The sequence below is a fragment of the Notechis scutatus genome, chromosome 5, assembly GCF_049901735.1.
Source record: "Notechis scutatus isolate UNSWTSFEM ecotype Mainland chromosome 5, rNotScu1.2, whole genome shotgun sequence".
In the NCBI taxonomy this organism is placed as follows: domain Eukaryota; kingdom Metazoa; phylum Chordata; class Lepidosauria; order Squamata; family Elapidae; genus Notechis; species Notechis scutatus.
Genome location: NC_142013.1, coordinates 114,957,903 through 114,978,001, shown reverse-complemented (window position 1 = coordinate 114,978,001; position 20,099 = coordinate 114,957,903). Strand labels below are relative to the sequence as shown.

General features: G+C 40.5%; 1 protein-coding gene across 1 annotated transcript in view; it reads left to right on the top strand.

Annotated features, from left to right (window-relative positions):
- Positions 1-20,099, top strand: part of CTBP1 (C-terminal binding protein 1) — a 60,468-nt gene that overhangs the window by 30,357 nt on the left and 10,012 nt on the right. Inside the window, 4 exon segments of the mRNA XM_087967599.1 lie at positions 9,704-9,848; positions 12,705-12,911; positions 14,831-15,045; positions 19,203-19,333. Of these exon segments, the coding sequence (XP_087823725.1) occupies positions 9,704-9,848; positions 12,705-12,911; positions 14,831-15,045; positions 19,203-19,333 (698 nt within the window).

Genomic DNA, 20,099 nt, shown 5'->3' with positions numbered 1-20,099 from the left:
GGAGCTGTGAACAAAGCTCTGGATCGAGGTTTGTTGCCAAAGGTAGATTTTTTTTTAAAATGGCAATTTGGTTTCTGCCTTATAAAATGGGGACATTAGCCCCCCCCCAAAAAAAACCCTGTATGAGTTGCTTCTTAAGCATGACTTTCCACCCTGAGAAGCACAGAGGGACAATCCCTTCCTGCATTCACCTCCCAAAAGGAAGTTTACCTCCACAGCAGCACCCAGAACCAAAGACTCTTGATGAGTCATGCACACGTTGTTCAGCTAAACACAACTTTTCTTGTTATGCTGCAGGAAGAGGACGGCTGCAGCAAACGGGTCTAACCAGCTGATTTAGACATGCCGTTGCAACACAATGCACCATGGAGCGCCTGCACAAAGGCACAAATATGAGTACGCATACACACCTAAGATCAGCAGCCAAACCAGTGGAGTGTTTTGCATTTTTAAATGCATTCTGGATTCTCCACAGACAGAAAGTTACAGAACAATGCCAGGATAATGTCAAAATGCCCCTCCCCCAAGCAGGCCAACCAACCAATTACTCCCTCTGCTCTTCCAAATGCACTGTTGTGGTTGGAAACCACCAGAGTCCATGTTCAGACAGCCAAACATACCAACGAAAGGCCGTCATTATAGAAGATTGTTTTTTTTTAGAAATTGTGCAGGGACTGCCCTTAATTTAATGGACTCTTGGATAGAAAGCGTCCGTTAAAAGAGAATGTCTGTTAAATCCAAAGGGGATTTGACTCCTGTGTATAAGAGTCTGTAGACATTCTCAGTCATCCAGGTCATGGTTGTATCAAACACTCCTGTGTATTTTATTTATTTTATGCAGAAAAAGAAAAGAAAAGAAATAGGAAATTTTCAGGACTGTCCTTGATTTAATGGACCCTTGGGGCAGAAGGTGTGTCCGTTAAAAGAGAATGTCTGTTAAATCCAAATGGGATTTGACTTCTTGTCTATTTTACTTATTTTATGTAAAAAAGAAAAGAAAAGAAATAGGAAATTTTCAGGGTTGCTTTATTACATCCAGGTAGAACTTCTCCTAACAGTCTTGCATAACACACATTCCTAAGAGGTTTTAAAGGGTGTGCATAAGCACACCAGCATGCCTACTGTCCCTGAGCTAATGTTTCCTTTTATTCATACCCATTTCATGTATTAAAATTCATGTCTATACTTATATCTGTTAACTAATACATGCTCAACAAATAAAATAAATAAAAAAAATACATACATACATAGGGACACACCACCACCACCACTAGATAACCTTCTAGGACAATCAGGTGACAACATAATGAGTAAGACCCAAAGGTACTTTTTCAAGAGGCAACTGGGCTTTGTTTCGCTTCTCATCCAAGGAACTTCTTCAGTTCTTTTTCTTCTTCTTCTTCTTCTTCTTCTTCTTCTTCTTCTTCTTCTTCTTCTTCTTCTTCTTCTTCTTCTTCTTCTTCTTCTTCTTCTTCCTCTTCTCTCTTCCTCTTCCTCTTCCTCTTCCTCTTCCTCTTCCTCTTCCTCTTCCTCCTCCCCTCCCCTCCCCTCCCCTCCCCTCCCTCCTCCTCCATAACTCAAGAAACTTCTTTGATCTCTTCATTGGATGTGTTTAAATGAGATGATTTATTTTGGACTGGGTAATCCTGGATTCTAAAATGATAATTCCTCCCACCTGCTTGTTTTAGGGTTTTCCTTCCTTCCTTCCTTCCTTCCTTCCTTCCTTCCTTCCTTCCTTCCTTCCTTCCTTCCTTCATCATATCGCTCTTATCTATCTGTCTGTCTGTCTATCATCTATCCATCTATCATCATCTCTATTCTATTCTATTCTATTCTGTTCTATTCTATTCTATTCTATTCTATCTATCATCTATCTATCATCTCTATCTCTGTCATTTTCTTCCTCTCCTCTTCCTCCTCCTCCCCCTCCCCCTCCTCCATAACTCAAGAAGCTTCTTGGATGAGAAGCAAAAAGTCTTCAAAAGAAGAAACCAGAAAGTCCAGTTGCCTTTTGAAAAAGCACCTTTGGGACAACCATGGCCTGGAGGACTGAGAATCTCCAGAGACATGATCATGGGTAGGAGGACATAAGACCCAGGGTGTCTGTTTTGTTCAAAAACTCTTACCTACAGATCTGCTGAACCACCTACAATTAATAGCAGAGGAGACCCCTTGGTCCTCTTAGCTTCTCCCTTACCATGGAGAGGAGCATTCAAGAGAAGAAAGACCACTTGGCCTGAAAGGATACATCAGATGTGAGGTTGCTACACAGAGCAGCCAGAAAACGAACCATTCTGCGGTACCGATAACATGCTTGGTCTTAGCCAACCAAGAAGTCAACCAGTTAGAACCAGTTAGAGCAGCTGTTTGAAGTAAGAACCTTTTGAGTTTTGTAATCTTCCTTCTCAAGATATCACTGGATGGGATCCTGCCTGGATTGTCGACAATCTTCTAAATAAGTTGTTGGTTTCTAAAAGTCTGTAGAGATTCTCAGTCTTCCAGGTCATGATTGTCCCAAAGGTACATTTTCTCAGGAGGCAACTAGACTTTCTTGAAGACGTTTCACTCCTCATCCAAGAAGCTTCTTCGACTCTGACTGGATGGTGGGGAAATGGAAGGATTTTATATTCCTTGCAGACAGCTGGTCATCTGCATCCTTTTAGAGGGTCCTTGAGGGCACCTGGAGGTTTACCTGTGTCCTCAGGATCACCTGAATAGTGCCACATGGTTACTGTAGTCTGCAATTTTTTCCCCCTGGAATCCCATTCCTTATTTCCACACCATTCCAAGGGTGTTCATCTCAAATTGTGTAGCTAAATGTCTGTAGAGATTCTGTCATCCAAGCCATGGTTGACCCAAATATGCTTTTTCAGGAGGCAACTGGACTTTCTTGTTTCTTCTTTTGAAGACGTTCCGCTTCTGATCCAAGGAGCTTCTTCAGCTCTGACTGGATGGTGGGGAATGCAAAATGCAAATGACCAGCTGTCTGCAAGGAATATAAATCCTTCCCTTCCTCACCATCCAGTCAGAGCTGAAGAAGCTTCTTGGATGAGAAGCGAAACGTCTTCAAAAGAAGAAACAAGAAAGTCCAGCTGCCTCCTGAAAAAGCATATTTGGGACATGTTGGTTTCTACTTTGGGAATATAAATTATGGCTTAGTTGGTTACTGTTTGCACAACATTTTCAGAGAACATACAGGAGTTATGAAAGAATGTTAGGTGACTATATTAATATCACACAGAGATATATGTCTCTCTGTACTGTATGGTAATACTCATCTTTATTAAGTTTCAGAGGGAGGCAGAATTCAATATATATATATATATATATATATATATATTAGAAATAATATCTTACTCTGAATTAAAGGCATAAAAAAGTTGTATATAAAATATTAGGTAATCAAAGTGGCATTAGAATTATATAACAAAATGACTTCATACTCTAAGTTTAAACCTAAATGTCAAAAATATAATAGCATTAGAGTTATATAACAAAATGTCTTCTTACTCTGACTTTAAACTTAAACATTAAAAAATGCAATATACATGCCTAATTGCAAAAATGAAAATACACAATATTTCTATAAGAACAGATCTAATCATCCAATCCTAAAAACGAAATTTCATTTTTAATCTTTCTCAAGCAAAAAAATCCAAAATGGTTTCCAAAGTAACACATTTAATCTACTACAGTATATATTATAATCCACAAATAAGCTTTGAAAAGAGAATGATTAGGTGACTACACCTGTTTATAAAAATAAAATGATCAAAAGTGAATAATTGGGCTTTAGAATAATAACTGTACGCTAAGCAAACAATTTAATGATCCTTCAAACAGGATATATATAGTATATTCATTGCTGGATTTGTGAAAACCATTATGTCAAACCTTTAATAAAAGAGACTTTTAAAAACTTTTCTTTCTTCTTTATCTTTGTGTAGAAGTGCATTAGAATTCTTCCTTGTTTTGCTTTCTGCATTTGCAAACAGTAAAACTGCCAAATTTTATCTTCTGCCTTTTATTTAAACAATAGCACAAGAGCTTTCCTCAGGGCAGTTATTTTTTCCCCCTACTCTTTCTATTGTAATAAGCCACAAAGTTTGGAGGGAGGGTTTTTTAATATATATTTTAAAAGTTTGCCTCGAATTTCTGCGTCTGGCAATTTTAACGAACATGCTGCATTTTAGTTTTGCCCTTAAAATAAGGAGATTGCGCTACACAGACAGCTGATTTTGTGGAGCAGAGTTGGTGAACGTAGACAGAGAGAAGGAAAAGAACCATTTTAATTCACAAATGAAAAGGATGAAATATACGTTAGAAAGTGTCATTTGGTGTCATCACGATTGTCGTGGGTAGGGATGCGAAGCTTAGGGATAGTTGCATGTTATGCTTCAGCGAACTTAAATTGTGGAAGAACTTAGAAATGACTTTGGGAGGGAAATTGAGCCGTATGTCGAATGAATATAATTTAGGGGGAAGATGATTCCTTTAGATGATGTGAACGGATGGCTGGGGATGAGATGAGAATACAGAAAATGGAATGGAGACACTTGGAGAGAATGAGAATTGGCTCTTCTGAATACGTCTTTTAGGCAAAAGTCGGTTCATCGCTGCAGAAAGAAAAGGAAAGAATCAAAAATCTTGACTGATTTGTTTAATGTGAAAGAGAGAGATAATTAGTGAAGGATGCAAAGTCAGTAGAGGGTTTGAATTTGGGATAAACTATATTCTGGTAGTCCCAAAGCTGCTTTTGTCAAGAGGCAACTGGACTTTTCTTCGTTTTTCCTTGAAGAAGTTTCACTTCTCATCCCAGAAGCTTCTTCATTTCTGACTGAAGAATTGAACTGTTAATCAGAACTGAAGAGACTTCTGGGATGAGAAGCAAAACCTCTTCAGGGAAAAAGAAAGCCCAGTGGCCTCTCGAAAAAGCACTTTTGAGACAATCACGACCTGGACAACTGAGAATCTCCATAGATGTACGGTATATTTTGGTGGTGTCAAGAGTAGTCTTGAAAAAAGAAGCAGACCTGGGAGATGAAGAGAAAGAAACTAGATTGAAAGTAAAATAATAGCAGGGAGGGAAAGTATGAATCATATTCAAAAATAGAACTAGAAGATAGATGAATCTTCCCCTGAATGAATGGAAAAGGGGTGTGGAAGGTGGGGTGAAAATAATTGTGTTAGACTGCCAGTGAAAAGTTTTTAATGAAGAAAATGGAAAAAAAAATGCATGGTGGAACGGAGACACAAAAGGCTGCAGATAAAAAAAAAATGCATGTGAGTGAAGTTTGCTGCAGTAATAAGAAAAAACAAGATTAAAAGGAAGATGTGTAATATGCATAGAGAAAAGAGAATTGCAAAGAACAGGGAGGATTAAAAGAAGCTGAGGGAATGCAGGGTGCTTTTGAGGGAAATAAATGGCTTTAAGAAGGTGAGAACATGAAGGCAGGAATGGACTTAAAATTAAGAATACACGATATGATCTGGGGTGAATGTGGAGTGAAGGAATATATTAAAGGTTTGCATTGGAAGGATATTGAAGTATCGAAGAAAAGAATGAAAATGAAAGTTATAAATATTCTGCCTAAGGAAAAAAAAATATAAATATAAAAAGAATTAATAAATGCTGTGAAGATGATGAAAAATAGTAGGCAGCAGGTGCTGACTGTGTACCAGCAAAATATTAAAATATAAATGTGTTATATGGAGTGGGTGTGTAATATATTTATGGATGGTGAATATACAAGGAATGTTTGTGGTAATATTGATTAACTGAACGTATGAGTACTTTTATGGGGAAAGGATATGATTGAAAACCCAAATTAATGTCAGTGAATAAGAAATGTTGATTGCAAGAATGTAGGATGCAACAAAGAATATTTTTTGATCTTAATGTTGCAAAAACCAAGGAAATACTGTATGTATTATAGAGAATACATTTAGGGGAACCAACATTTGAGAGAGATCCTTAAGCCTGATTGTCTAATGAAGTATTAAACCAATGGTCTTATTTAACTTGGAATCATAGGGCTGCAAGGGATCTTGAAGGTCTTCTAGTCCAACCCCCTGACCAATACAGAAGTCTTTGCACCACAAATGGTTATCCAATCTTTTCTTGAAGACCTTCAGTGATGGATCACCCATAACTCCAGCAGGCAAGCTGCTCTATTGGTTAATTGTTCTCACTGTCAAGAATATTCCAGACAAGGAATATTCCAATATTCTGACAGTGAATATTCCAATATTTGAGGGGCTGCCCCAAAGAAGAGGGGGAGTCAACTTATCCTCCAAAGCACCTGAGGGCAGGACAAGAAACAAGGGATGGAAACTAACCAAGGAGAGAAGCAACCTGGAATTAAAGGAGGAATTTCCTGACCGTGGGAACAATTAAATCAGCGGAACTGCTTTCCTCCAGAAGTTGTGAAGGCTCCATCACTGGAGGTTTTTAAAGAAGAGACTGGGTTACCACATTTATACATAGTCATACTTTCATTTCCATCTATCTTATATAATATCACCTCATGCCATTATCCATTCCACTCATATTTAAATAAATGTCCATTTCATATTTCAATTCATTAATTCAATATCATTTCATCCACACATAAATTTTCAGTTCTTTATCCCCTATTATTTCCATTTTCAGCTTACCACCTGTTTTATCTTATATTACACATCATTATTATCCTTAATTTTCTCTAGACTGATCTATAATAAACAATCTAAAAAGAGTAAAAATAAAATAAATAATATATTTAGGATCCATGTGGTATATCCCCTCAGTCTAGGTAATTTAATAATTTTTCATTCTCCTACTTTAATCATAATGAAGAACTCTCATTATACATTTCTATTATCCATTAAATAATCAACTGTATCTATCTATCTATCTATATACACACAAACACAAAAAATCACAATAATAATAACTTCTTAATATCTCTCATTTTATCTTCGCTTTTCTTATATATAATTATATAATATGTTTTTTTCTTTCTTTCCACGTAGCCAAAATTTATCTACATATTTTAATAAATTTCCATTCCCCTGTTTTTAATCCTCAAAGATACTCTCATGATAACATACTTTATATTCCCATATAATCCCTTCTATTTTATCATATTTTCTATTTTCTCATATCCTTTAGAGATAATCAATTACATTTTCTATTTCATATATACCAACCAAGGTCCCCTCCAACTCTGGTATTCTGTTAAATTCCCCCTTATTTCCAGGTTGAATCTCCCACCTAATGAGCTTTTGTTTTGTTTTTTACTCATTGCTTTTGTCCTCAGGTTCTTTCGAGAATAGAATTAGAATGACAGTTGGAAGGGATCTTGGAGGTCTTCAGGCACGAACTACTTCAGACAAATGGTTGTCCAATCTCTTGTTAAAAACATAAATTGAATAAATTGACACCCCCCTTCTCTGTGACAGCCCCTTAAGTATTGGAAGATGGCTACCATGTCTCCTCCAAGCCTTCTGTTCATTAGGCGCGAGACCTAATTCTGTTAGCTTCCAGACTTCTAATTATCTTTGTTGCTCTTCTCTGCACACTTTCTAGGGTTTCAGCACCCTTTTTGCGTTGTGGTGACCAGAACTAGGCACAATATTCCAAGTGTGGCCTCACTAGAGCAGTATCAAGTGGTACTATTACTTGCTATCTACTTGCAAGTTTGAAAAACCACGAAGCAAATAGTTAAGCAGCATGAGAAGCGTATGAGATATTTCACATCTATTTTCTAGTCAAAATCCACATATCCACATTAAGCCTTAAACTAAAGAAATACTTGCTGACACTATTGCAATCATTGAAAGAATAGCATAAGTAGTAAATAACGCGTACCACCAGTCGTATAGATTATACAAGAAGTTAAAAAGTGAACTCTGAAACCCAAATTCTAGATAAAAGATTGCTGTCTACAATCAGTATGATTTTCAGTTAAAATTAAATTCTGTGTCAGGTTTACTTTTTAAAAATGAAGTTTTTTTAAAAAAGACTTGGAGGCACAATTTAGTTCTTCCCTAGAAGGAATCAAAGTTTTTTTTTTCCCCAATAAAAGGCATATAATTCCTTGCAGCTGCTGAGATATACAATGCCAATTCAGTATATTTGGATGGGATGTAAAGCATGGTAAAACGTAATAAAAAATATTTTAGAGGGGTATTGCCCTGGGATTTTCACTTTCAAAATTCATTCCATTTTCCAATATTTTGAGCTTTATTCTATTTGCCACCACATATGAAATAAAATCTGACCGGCTTCTTATATTTCCAAGAAGTTGAAGAAAAAGAGTTTCATTTTAGAAGTAAAGGACTAAAGTAAATATGCGGAGGATAAAACATCTTATGCCAATTTTCTGTGAATATAATGTTCAAAAGAAATGTCATCCCCCTTTTTCCATTGAAATTCCCACTGTGCATGTCTATATATATGTATGTATATTCTCTGTTTGTTTAATCATGCAGTCTGCGACTTGTTCAGATTCTTAGTCATACTTCGCTAAACTTTATCCACCTAACAATGATCAGTACTGCAAGATGTTCAGATTCAAACTTCTCCATGTCTTGCGTTTTTTCTGTAATTCTTTTTATGGTCACCCAGCTTATTTGAAGACAGAGAAATCAGCTGAATCCAGAAAAGGACCATATGGTGACTAGACAGTGGATGAACTACATAGGTGGATGGATGGATGGGTAACATGGCTGGATAACATGGATAGATAAGGACATGATGGATGGATGTATAAATGGATAACATGGATAGATATAAAGACATAATGGATGGATGGATGGATGGATGGATGGATGGATGGATGGATGGATGGATGGGAGGGTGGGTGGATGGATGGCTAACATGCATAGATAAAGACATGATGGATGGGAGGGTGGGTGGATGGATGGATGGATGGCTAACATGGATAGATAAAGACATCGTCGATGGATGGATGGATGGGAGGGTGGGTAGATGGATGGATGGTTGGTTGGTTGGATAACGGATAGATAAGGACATGCAAGTATGTATGTATAGATGGATAACATGGATAGATATAAAGACATGATGGATGGATGGATGGATGGATGGATGGATGGATGGATGGGAGGGTGGGTGGATGGATGGCTAACATGCATAGATAAAGACGATGGATGGGAGAGTGGGTGGATGGATGGATGGATAACATGGATAGATAAAGACATCGTCGATGGATGGATGGATGGGAGGGTGGGTAGATGGATGGATGGTTGGTTGGTTGGATAACGGATAGATAAGGACATGCAAGTATGTATGTATAGATGGATAACATGGATAGATAAAGACACGATGGATGGATGGATGGATAACATGGATAGATAAGGACATGCAAGTATGTATGTATAGATGGATAACATGGATAGATAAAGACACGATGGATGGATGGATGGATAACATGGATAGATAAGGACATGCAAGTATGTATGTATAGATGGATAACATGGATAGATAAAGACATATGTACACCGAGAGCATTTGCACCAAGACAAATTCCTTGTGCGTCCAATCACACTTGGCAAATAAAGAATTCTCTTCTATTCTATATGGGTGGGTGGGTGGGTGGGTGGCAGGTGTTTCGTCTGAGCAGCAAGGAAGGCTTACTACTACTAGATCATAGTTTTTTTCCTAGTAGGGAAAATTACTGGATCTCTTTTTGTTTTGCAGGTACTGAATGAAGCTGTGGGGGCCCTGATGTATCACACCATCACTTTAACCCGTGAGGACTTGGAGAAATTTAAAGCACTTCGAATAATCGTTCGAATTGGAAGTGGTTTTGATAACATCGATATCAAATCTGCTGGGGACTTAGGTATTCCATGTCCATCCACGTCTTTCAAAGCAGGGTCTGCTTTAACCAAATTGGGGGCGTTCAAATAGCAAGGCCCATCTTGCCATAATTTGGAAGTTTGGCCTTTATTATGCAGGGGTCCCTTTTAGCTTGCATGGAGAATGAAACCATAACTCTGAAGGAATGGAGGGGTTTGGTTCCAGGGCCCGAGAAACACAATGTTCTGAAGATCAGTGGGTGACCGTGGCTGATGAAAATATTGATAGCAAGATCGTGAGGATAGGGCCAAAATGTACGTTCACCCATGCACAAAATTGGTGGGTGGATCAGAACGACATGCCACACCTGGAAAGCACCCAAAGTCTTTATCATAGATGAGAAACTGGGCAGCTTTTCCCCAACCGAAAGATTATAAAGACCATTTATACACCCTTGCTTTTTTATTTATGTATTTCCTTGCTGATTTGGATTGCCTGTAGTTTCCTTGGCCAGGTTTTGGAAGGGGTTGGCCCTTCCTTGCTTTCCAGGGCTGAGAGAAGGTGACTGGCCATAGGTCACCCAGGTGCCTTCATGCCTAAGTGAAGCTAGAACTCAGGGTCCTCTGTGCCTTTCACCACTAGGCCAAACTGGCCCTACATTTTTATTGGGACGTTATTTTATTGAATATATTCAGTAAGTAAGTTCTACACGGCAGTTGTTTCTTGCCTTGCCCTGTCTTGCAAAATCTGGGTAATAAATTCATCCACTCCAATTACAGTCTTGGAGTGCTTAGAAAGAGTTGACATCGAAAGGAAGGCAGCTTCCTCCCCTTCATAGCATTTGCTTGCATTCAGGTGATTTCCCCTCCCCCCCACTCAAAATATTAGCTTCCGCTTGGTTTTTCTTATTTCTGTGATATTTTCCCTCTTTTCCTGTGGGGTCTCGTTTTAGATCCGGACCCTGGCAGATTGAAAGTATTCCTTTACGACATTTGCAAATGAATGGACAAGTTTGTTATTATTCCAGGTGCTCGGTTCTAATTTTATTTCTAAAGGAGAGGAAACAGCTTCAGGAGTTGGTGGGTGCCCCCAACCCTGGAGGCTTTTAAGAAGAGACTGGACAGCCACTTGTCTGGAATGGTAGAGGATCTCCTGCTTGAGTAGTGGGTTGGACTAGAAGACCTCTGAGGCCCCTCCCAACTGCTGTTCTTCTGTGCTGTTCTGTCAGCTCCAAATGTTAGGTTGTACAATGCACTAAATTGGCAAGTGGTTGGCCACCAGATGCTTTAAAAGGATGGGGGCTTTGGGCCAGACCTGAGGTTGTGTGGAGGCCTGTACGCCTTTCTGATGCTTCAGGAATCATCACTCCAGAGATCCCCTATTCTGACATGTTCTTAGTTCCTCAGCCAGGAACCTGGAAGGAATAGGATTCCTGTCAACTCATAAAATATTTCTATGGTCTTTTTAGAGTTGCCAACAGAAAGGGAGAGGGGGGAAAAAGGTGTTTGCTTGGAAATCGAAAGTGCATTCCATAAATAGTTTTTCAAAGATAGTAACTAGGTGACTGAAGTTTCTGCCGCACAAAATTCTAACTGGAGAGCATGATGGATGCCTCTGGGCTGTGGATGTGTCCCATTGGAGGATATGAATTATGATACACCCAGGGGGTGGAAAATTCGCTTTCTCTTTTTTTATTAAAAAAAAAAAGGTTGGTTGATTGGTTAAACTCAGGAAGTGATCAAGGACCGCCATGAAACCGTGTTCCTCCTATGGTCCTTTTCCTCCTGGGTAACCGACTTATTTCTGCTTCTGGAGGACTTTGCTTGGGAACTTCCATCTCATGACGATGCAGAGTCCAATCCCAGGAAGGAAAGATCTGGAACTGAGTGAGCAGTTGGAGGGGATGGTGTGGGTTGGGTGGCCTTCCTTGTCCAAACACCCATTGGATGTTCTCCCACCGTCGCTTTCAGATCGCCGTGGTTAGTGTGTCTCCAGTATGACCTATCACAGGCATCTTATATATTATCTTGTGTTTTCTACTGCAAAAGATGTCTGAAGATTGGCTTTGTCCCAAGTCAGGGCCCACCCAGCCTTGTAGCAAAATATTTGATTGTGTACATTTGTAATCCGCCAATATTCCTCTCCTAAGTTGTCTCGTTGAGCTATATTTAAATCGTATTTCAACTGGGTGCTTATTGCACTATAAGCATAGAGCCGCTTCCCTGAGAATATGCCTCATTTAATTGGGTGACATTTACTGTAAAATGCAACATCGATTACTTGCAGCAATTTTAATCCTAAAATCTCTGTGCTTTTCTGATCGTCATCTATTTTTTTTTTTTAACATGCCAGAAATCTTAACGTTTCTAATAGAATTGCCATTCATTTAGCTATGGCATGCATGCTGGAAGTGGCACGCAGAGCCATCTCCGCCGGCATGTGAGCTGTCACTCCAGAGCGTGCATATGCGCGCACTTTTGGCATGCAAGGACAGAAAGGTTAGCCGCCACTGGTTTAGCAGTTACTCAGAGTTATAACAGCACTGAAAGACAGGGACACGATGGTTTTTCACAGCCACTACTGCAGCATTCCCACGGCCATACGATAAAAATTTGGCCACTGGCACTTATTTACAACAGTTGTGATGTCCTGGGGTTGCGTGTTCACCATCTGTGACCTCCCCCAGCCAACTTCTAACCAGCAAAGTCAAGGAGAGAAGCATGATTCCCTTAATTACTGTCTCGCTTAGCGACAGAAATGTTGAACGTAAGTCGAGTTCTGCCTGTAGATCATTTGGTGTCCAGCTGACTCTTTCCAAAAGCTGCTTGAGAGGCGGCCTTTGCCGTCCCAGCGCCAAATCCCCGTCATCTCCTCCTTCCTCTGCTCCCTCCCTCTGCAGGGATCGCCGTTTGCAACGTCCCGGCTGCGTCAGTGGAAGAGACGGCGGACTCAACAATGTGCCACATCCTGAACCTCTACAGGCGAACCACCTGGCTGCATCAGGCTTTGCGAGAAGGCACAAGGGTGCAGAGCGTGGAGCAGATTCGGGAAGTGGCTTCTGGAGCTGCCAGGATCAGAGGAGAGACGCTGGGCATTATTGGGCTGGGTGGGTCCAACTGTCTTAGTTGTACGGCCAAGGATGCTCTGGTTCTTGTGCAGTTGCTCAATCGTGGCTGGCTCTTTGCAACCCTTAGTATGCCAGGCCCTCCTGTACTCCCTTGTCTCTCAGAGTTTGCCCGCATGTCATGTTTGTTGCGTCAATGACGCCATCTAGGAATTTCCTCCTCTGCTGTCCCCTTCTCTTTTCACCTTCCATCTTTCCCGGCATCAGGGTCCTCTCCAAGAAGTCCTCTCTTCTCACTTGGGTGGCCAGTGGAGGACAAGCCCTCCTTGTCCTCCTGGAGTTTGCCCAAATGTCATGTTTGTTGCGTCAATGACACCATCTACCCATCTTCTCTTCTGCCGTCCCCTTCTCTTCTTGGCTTCCATCTTTCCCAGCATCAGTCTTGACTCCAAGGAGTCCTCTCTTCTCCTTAGGTGGCCAAAGTATTGGAGCTTCTGCACCTGTCCTTCCAAAGGGCAAATGGAGTTGAGTTCCTTTAAGGTTGACTGATTTGATCAGCTGGCTGGGGAATTCTGGAAATTGAAGTCCACACAACCAAAGGCTGTCCAGGTTGAGACACGCTGCTCCAAATAGCAACAGCAACAGCACTTAGACTTATATACCGCTTCACAGTGCTTTACAGCCCCCTCTAAGCAGTTTACAGAGTCAGCCTCTTGCCCCCCCAACAATTTGAGTCCTCATTTTAGCAACCTGGGAAGAATGGAAGGCCAATTTTGAGCCGGTCAGGATCGAACTCCTGGCAGTGGGCAGAGTTAGCCTGCAGTACTGCATTTAACCACTGCATCACCACGGCTCCAGTGGAAGCTACTCAAAAGCCAAAGGCAGCCCATACGGAGCCTGCAATGGAGACGTCCCATGTCCTCTTTGGCAAGTGCTGGGAAGCTTCTGGGCTCCTGCATTTGGTACCAACTGAAGCCTCACAAAAGTTCTTCAAGGCAACCCCACAGGGTAGTTTAGCAAGAGCACTTATATACCACTCCATAGTGCTCTACAGAGTCAGCATATATTGCAATATGGGTTGTTATCTTACCAACTTTGGAAGGACGGAAGGTTGAATCAACCTTGAGCCTGTCAGAATCGAACTGCCAACAGTGGGCAGAATCGGCCTAAAATACTGCGTTCTTACTACTGTGCCACCATGGCCCGATAGATAGATAGAAATAACAATAGCACTTAGACTTAGAGACTACTTCACAGTGCCTTACAGCCCTCTCTAAGCAGTTTACAGAGTCAGAATCTTCCCCTCAACAATCTGGGTCCTCATTTGACCGACCTTGGAAGGACAGAAGGCTGAGTCAACCTTGAGGTGGTAAGGATTGAACTGCTGGCAGTGGGTATAGTTAACCTGTAATACTGCATTCTAACCACTGCACCAGCACGGCTCCTTCCTTCCTTCCTTCCTTCCTTCCTTCCTTCCTTCCTTCCCTTCCTTCCTTCTTTCCTTCCTTCCTTCCTTCCTTCCTTCCTTCCTTCCTTCCTTCCTTCCTTCCTTCCTTCCTTCCTTCCTTGGGTCCCAGTTTCTGACCGAAGGATGCAGTCTGATTCCTTCCTTCCTTCCTTCGCAACCATGGCCTGATAGACAGATAGATAGAAATAGCACTTAGACTTATAGACCACTTCACAGTGCCTGACAACCCCCTCTTGAGTCGTTTATGGAGTCAGCCTTTTGCCCCCAACAATCTGGGTCCTCGTTTGACTGACCTCAGAAGGACGGAAGGCTGAGTCAACCTTGAGCTGGTCGGCATCGAACTGCTGACAGTGGGAATGCAGTCAGCCTGCAATACTTCATTCTGACCACTGGGGCCACCCCGTACAATTTAGCACCCCTGTACAGTCCCAATTTCCAAAAGGGGCCGTAACGCTCCGTGCCTTGTCTGAAAAACCACCTCCTTCCCTTGCAGGTCGAGTGGGCCAGGCCGTTGCATTGCGTGCCAAAGCCTTCGGCTTCAACGTCATTTTCTATGACCCGTATCTCTCGGACGGCATCGAACGGGCCCTTGGCCTTCAGCGGGTCAGCACCCTGCAAGATTTGTTGTTCCACAGCGATTGTGTCACCCTGCATTGCAGCCTCAACGAGCACAATCATCACTTGATTAATGACTTCACCATTAAACAGGTAAGGACCTATCGGGAGTTGTAACTCTTTACATTGTGATTGTGGTTGTCCAGGGGGGGGATTACAATTACCTGTAGCAATGCTTGGGGAAGTAGCATGGTCCTGCTCCTGTAGCCCCTTTATTGAAGCTATATTACCAATAAGGGAGGATATTTGTAGCTCAGGGTTGAAATGAGGGGGTCCTTGGTGCTCTCTGAGCTGGGTGGTTTTCTTGCAGACGTTTCATGACCCAACTAGGTAACAGCATCAGTGATAGAAGGGAGTGGGGTTTGCAGAGAGGAGGAGGAGGAGGAGGAGAAGGAGAGGAGGAGGACTGTGTGATCCTTGGAGCTGTCTGAACTTGTTGGTTTGCTTGCAGACGTTTCATGATCAAACTAGGTAACATCATCAGTGCTAGAAGGGCTTTGGTGAGGGGAGGAGAAAGAGAACAACAACAACAACAATCCTTGTTGCTCGCTGAGCTTTTCTTGCAAACGGTTCATGACCCAACTAAGTAGCATCTTCAGTCCTAGAAGGGAGTGGGGCTTGCTCTCTTTTTCTACGTGATGGCTGGGATTCCCTACTGTCCACGGATGATGTTACTTAGGTTGGGTATTGAAACGCCTGCAAGAAAGCAACCCTGGAGCTGTACTATTATGGTCTGCATGAGCAGGTGAAGCATTCTGCTGTGCAACTACGCTACATTTCTGCTCACTTCAGTGTGTCGTGTGCCGTTGGATTTGTCACCAGTTTCTTTTGGGGGAGGTGATCTCCCCTAATGCCATTACCCATCTCGCAGTTGAAAGTTAAGCCGCCTCGGGATATTTCTGCACCCCGAGAATTTCATAAGTATTTGGTTATGGCGAGGGACTGGCGCCCCCTTGTGTTCCAAGGGAGTAATTGGAACCGTCTTCTTTTATTCTATATAAATTTATACAGAAAATGACTGGTGGAGAAGAATAAAACAAGAAAAGTTTCTGCAACGACTGGAAACTTTTAATTTCCCCAGAATATTTTGCCCAGCTAATCCTTGCTCAACGACCTCTTGTTCAGCAGCTGTTGTAAGTTACGACAGGGCTGAACGAGGGAGACTTAACAACTGGTCCTTGAAGATGCAACCTTGCAGTTACAGTATGTGATTTGTGCAACCGTCTCACAGTTACGACAGTCATAAATACAAACAGTGTGTTGTCTGGGTAGTTAATTTTGAGAAATAGTAATGTAATAACAATGATCTTCATAACAACAATAATAATCACAAACTGACTACCTAGAACGCCATAGCTGACTTGCTAAAATCATTCACTGGAAACTGTGCCCAAAGTTTGGATTTGAGTATAGTAACAACTACTGGGACCATCAGGTTGAGAAGGCTCTGGAGAATGAAAAAGTCAAGATCTTGTGGGACTTCTAGAATTCACACGGACAGGCACTTGGCCCACAACACACCTGACATAACAATGGTTGAAAAGAAAAAGGTTTGGTTCATTGACATTGCAATACCTGCTGATGCACAAATTGTAGACACGCAGCAAGAAAAAAATCACAAAGTATCGGGACTTACAAATTGAAGTTGAGCGACTTTGGAAAAAGAAATTGTGTGTTATCCCAACTGTAATTGGAGCCCTTAGAGCAATACCTAAAGGGCTGCCTCACTATTTGGAAATCCTGAATTTATCAGACTTGAATACCCTGATTCTACAAAAAACCACCCTGCTTGAAACAACTTATATCCTCTGATGCTACCTGAACAGTTCCTAGGTCCTTGGTTAGGACTAGAGCTGTTGAGCTACCAACCAGCCACAAAGGCTGTGAATCTCACTAAATATTTAATAATAATAATAATAATAATAATAATAATAATAATAATAATAATAATAATAATAATAATAATATATAATTGCTTATTCATTTTAGTAAACCTTCCTTATATAATTAATCATTCTCTTAAGCTTTTAAATTTCTAACTTCTGTTTCTGTTAGTTATCCATTGATAAAACACATCCCATGTTAAAAAGTATTCTGTTTTTTCCTTCTCCTTAATTTTTAGTATTAATCTATCCATTTCTGCACATTCTGCACATTTTTTAAATGTATTTTTACTGAGTTTCTTTTATTACATCATAAAATACCATAATTTTTTAAATTACACTTTCATCCGTAGAGATCTCTTCATTTTTCCATTGTTGTGCAAACAGAATTCTGGCCGCTGTTAACATATGTAAAATTAAATATGTATTCCCTTTACTGTATTTTTTTCTGGTAAGATACCCAACAAAATATTTCTGGTTTTAAATCCAGATGTTGTTTTACTATTTTTTTCTAACTAGATATGTATTTTTGTCCAATATTTTTTTTTTTTTTTGCCTTTGGGCATATCCACCACATGTGATAATATGAACCTGGTACCTGATTAAATTTCCAGCATTTAGCGGACATGTTCTTGAACATCTTTGCCAGCAGTCTTGCTGGTGGAAAGTGCCATCTTTAAAACATTTTATATAGATTTTCCTTATATGTAGTTGATATTGTTGATATTGTTAATGGGGCGTGACACAAAGGCAACCCAGTCACATAAGCAAAAAGGGTCCCTTTAGTACTTCCAACTTTGCCCCCTAATGTCCAGGTTACCTTCGGCTGGAGAAAAACTCTCTCAGGAACAGCCTTTAAGTGGAGGAAATTCAGTCCGAAAACAAAGTACATACAAACTGTAGCTAAAAATCCACACAAACCACGCTATAGCAATTAACTTGACAGGGGCAGGAGAAGGAATTCCAGACTTGAAAGGCCAGCAAAACACACACAATTGGGAAGATGCCAATTGTGACACAGATAAGCCTCGACAATACCAGACAATTCACGATTTGCACCCAACAACTTGCTGTGCACAGCTTCCCTTTTTAAACACTGTGTTCCCAGCTGTAGCTAATGACGGGAATCAGGGCCCTTTCCTCCCCTGTAAACCATGCAACCCACGTTGCTCCCTTCTCTGGGGTGGGCCTAGGTCTCTCCTGCTTTTGTCTGATTTTGTCCAAGAATTCAGGTTGTCCTCCACACCATCACGAATGCAAGTTTGTGGCCCTAATTTCTCCTTCTCCTTTTGAGACGGGTTGCAGAAACTCTGTGTCTTTGAACCCTACTGGTTTCAAAATTAGATTCTGAACTCCCTGGGGGTACAGGATGCTTCTCGAAAGCAATGGAAAGCTGCTCAGAGCTGTGGAATCAGAAATAAATAAGCCTTCAGTGAATTTTAATCAGCTGCCTTGTTGCTGCAGGATTTATATAATTTTTAATCCTTTTTTATTATTGTCATCATGGCAAGAACCGTAGAAATGGAGGGTTGTTAAGTCAGAATAGATAAAAATTTACACATCAAAAGGAGATAGATAGATTCGATCAGGCTTCTGTTTCTCTTTTGAATATTTTTTTGGAGCCCTGCTTGTCTAATGCTGTATTTTCTGAATTTTGAATTAAATGAGTCTGAACAAGCATTGAGTCTCGATCTGGAAAGTCTAGCCACTTGTAGAACAAGATTAACATAATTTGCAAGTGAAATTCATGGTGTGTTTCAAAATGGGTATTATATGATTCAGAGAATTAAAGATAAAAGGATACCATTTACTGCACACTTCTAAAAGCTTAAACAGTTCTTGTTGAAATAGGTTTGGTTATAAAATCAGCGTGTGAATCAAAGTTGCTTTTGTCAGAAACCTTCAGTGGATGAATGTCAATCCAAGAGGTGTTTTCAGTTGCTTTTGTGTTCCCAGCTTTGTGTCATGCTGGACAACTCTCAAAATGTTTTTTTGTTGTTGTTGTTGTGCTGATTGACACATTAAAACTGAAAGAGAATTTCAGCTTTGCATTGTTAGGTGTTTTTCGCTCACAATTCTAACTTATCAATGGAAATAAAAAAGCATAAGAATGCTAGTTAAAGTGCTGAATAGGTCACAAGAAACCAGCTTTGATTCTTTTTCCTGGAAGACTGAATCGATCTATCACCATTGCTCTTCCTGATAAGCCGGGATATTAAAAGGGTTGGACCCTTGTTTAAATGACACACGGAGTGATGTTTTTCCCATTTGTTCAGGCAGTGGGGTTGGACTAGAAGATCTCCAAGGCTCTTTCCAACTCAAATATTCCATTAATTGCATGATGCTTCATCTTTTCACACCCTACAGATGCGACAAGGGGCGTTCCTTGTGAACACGGCTCGCGGAGGACTGGTGGACGAGAAAGCCCTCGCACAAGCACTGAAGGAAGGCAGAATACGGGGAGCAGCCTTAGATGTCCATGAATCAGAGCCATTCAGGTGACTGGACAACTCATTCTTTAAAACCAGAGCTTGAAGGCCCTTGAAATAATATAGTGCCATCTCCACTTTGTGAGAATTCTTAGCAAATCAGGACGATTTGAAAATCAGCATCTCAAATACATTGTTAAGAGCATTTGTGGTGTTTGCATCAAAGTCTAATGGGAAAAGGTCCTAGCATCTCCAAAGAGTGAGCCCTAAACATATTGTTAATACATGTTGGGACTGCAAGGGTCTCTCTCATAAACTTAAAACGGAATAATTTTAAGGGTCAAAAGTTTGAAAATATATAGGCTTGGACCCCATAAAGAAACTGGGAGACAACCTTGAACTGGACTGTTTGCAGATAAAACACATTTTATTTTACAATAAAATATGCAGGCTTGGACGTAAAAAGAAAAAGGAACAGATCCTTGATTAAAATAAAGCTATCTTACTCCCTTTCAACTTTCTGGAATTCTGTAGCTCTTTCATTGGAAGCCTGACATTTCCAGATCTTTTGAAATCAGGTTAAAGGTTTAATTTTTTTAAAAAAAGAAAAGGAGTTGTCTTCCAGTCAAACTTGATTCCCAGTAACTGTATGGACTCATCTAGGCATTTTTCTTGACAATATTACACAAAAAGTTGGCCCTATTGTGTGTGTGTGGATAGGATGTTTTTTTAAATTCCTGATCATGTCTCTTCTAAGTAGAAACCAAACTTTGAAATCAGCCAAATCTGCTTATGAATTAATTGTGAAAATACACTGTTGGGCTGAACTACCCTG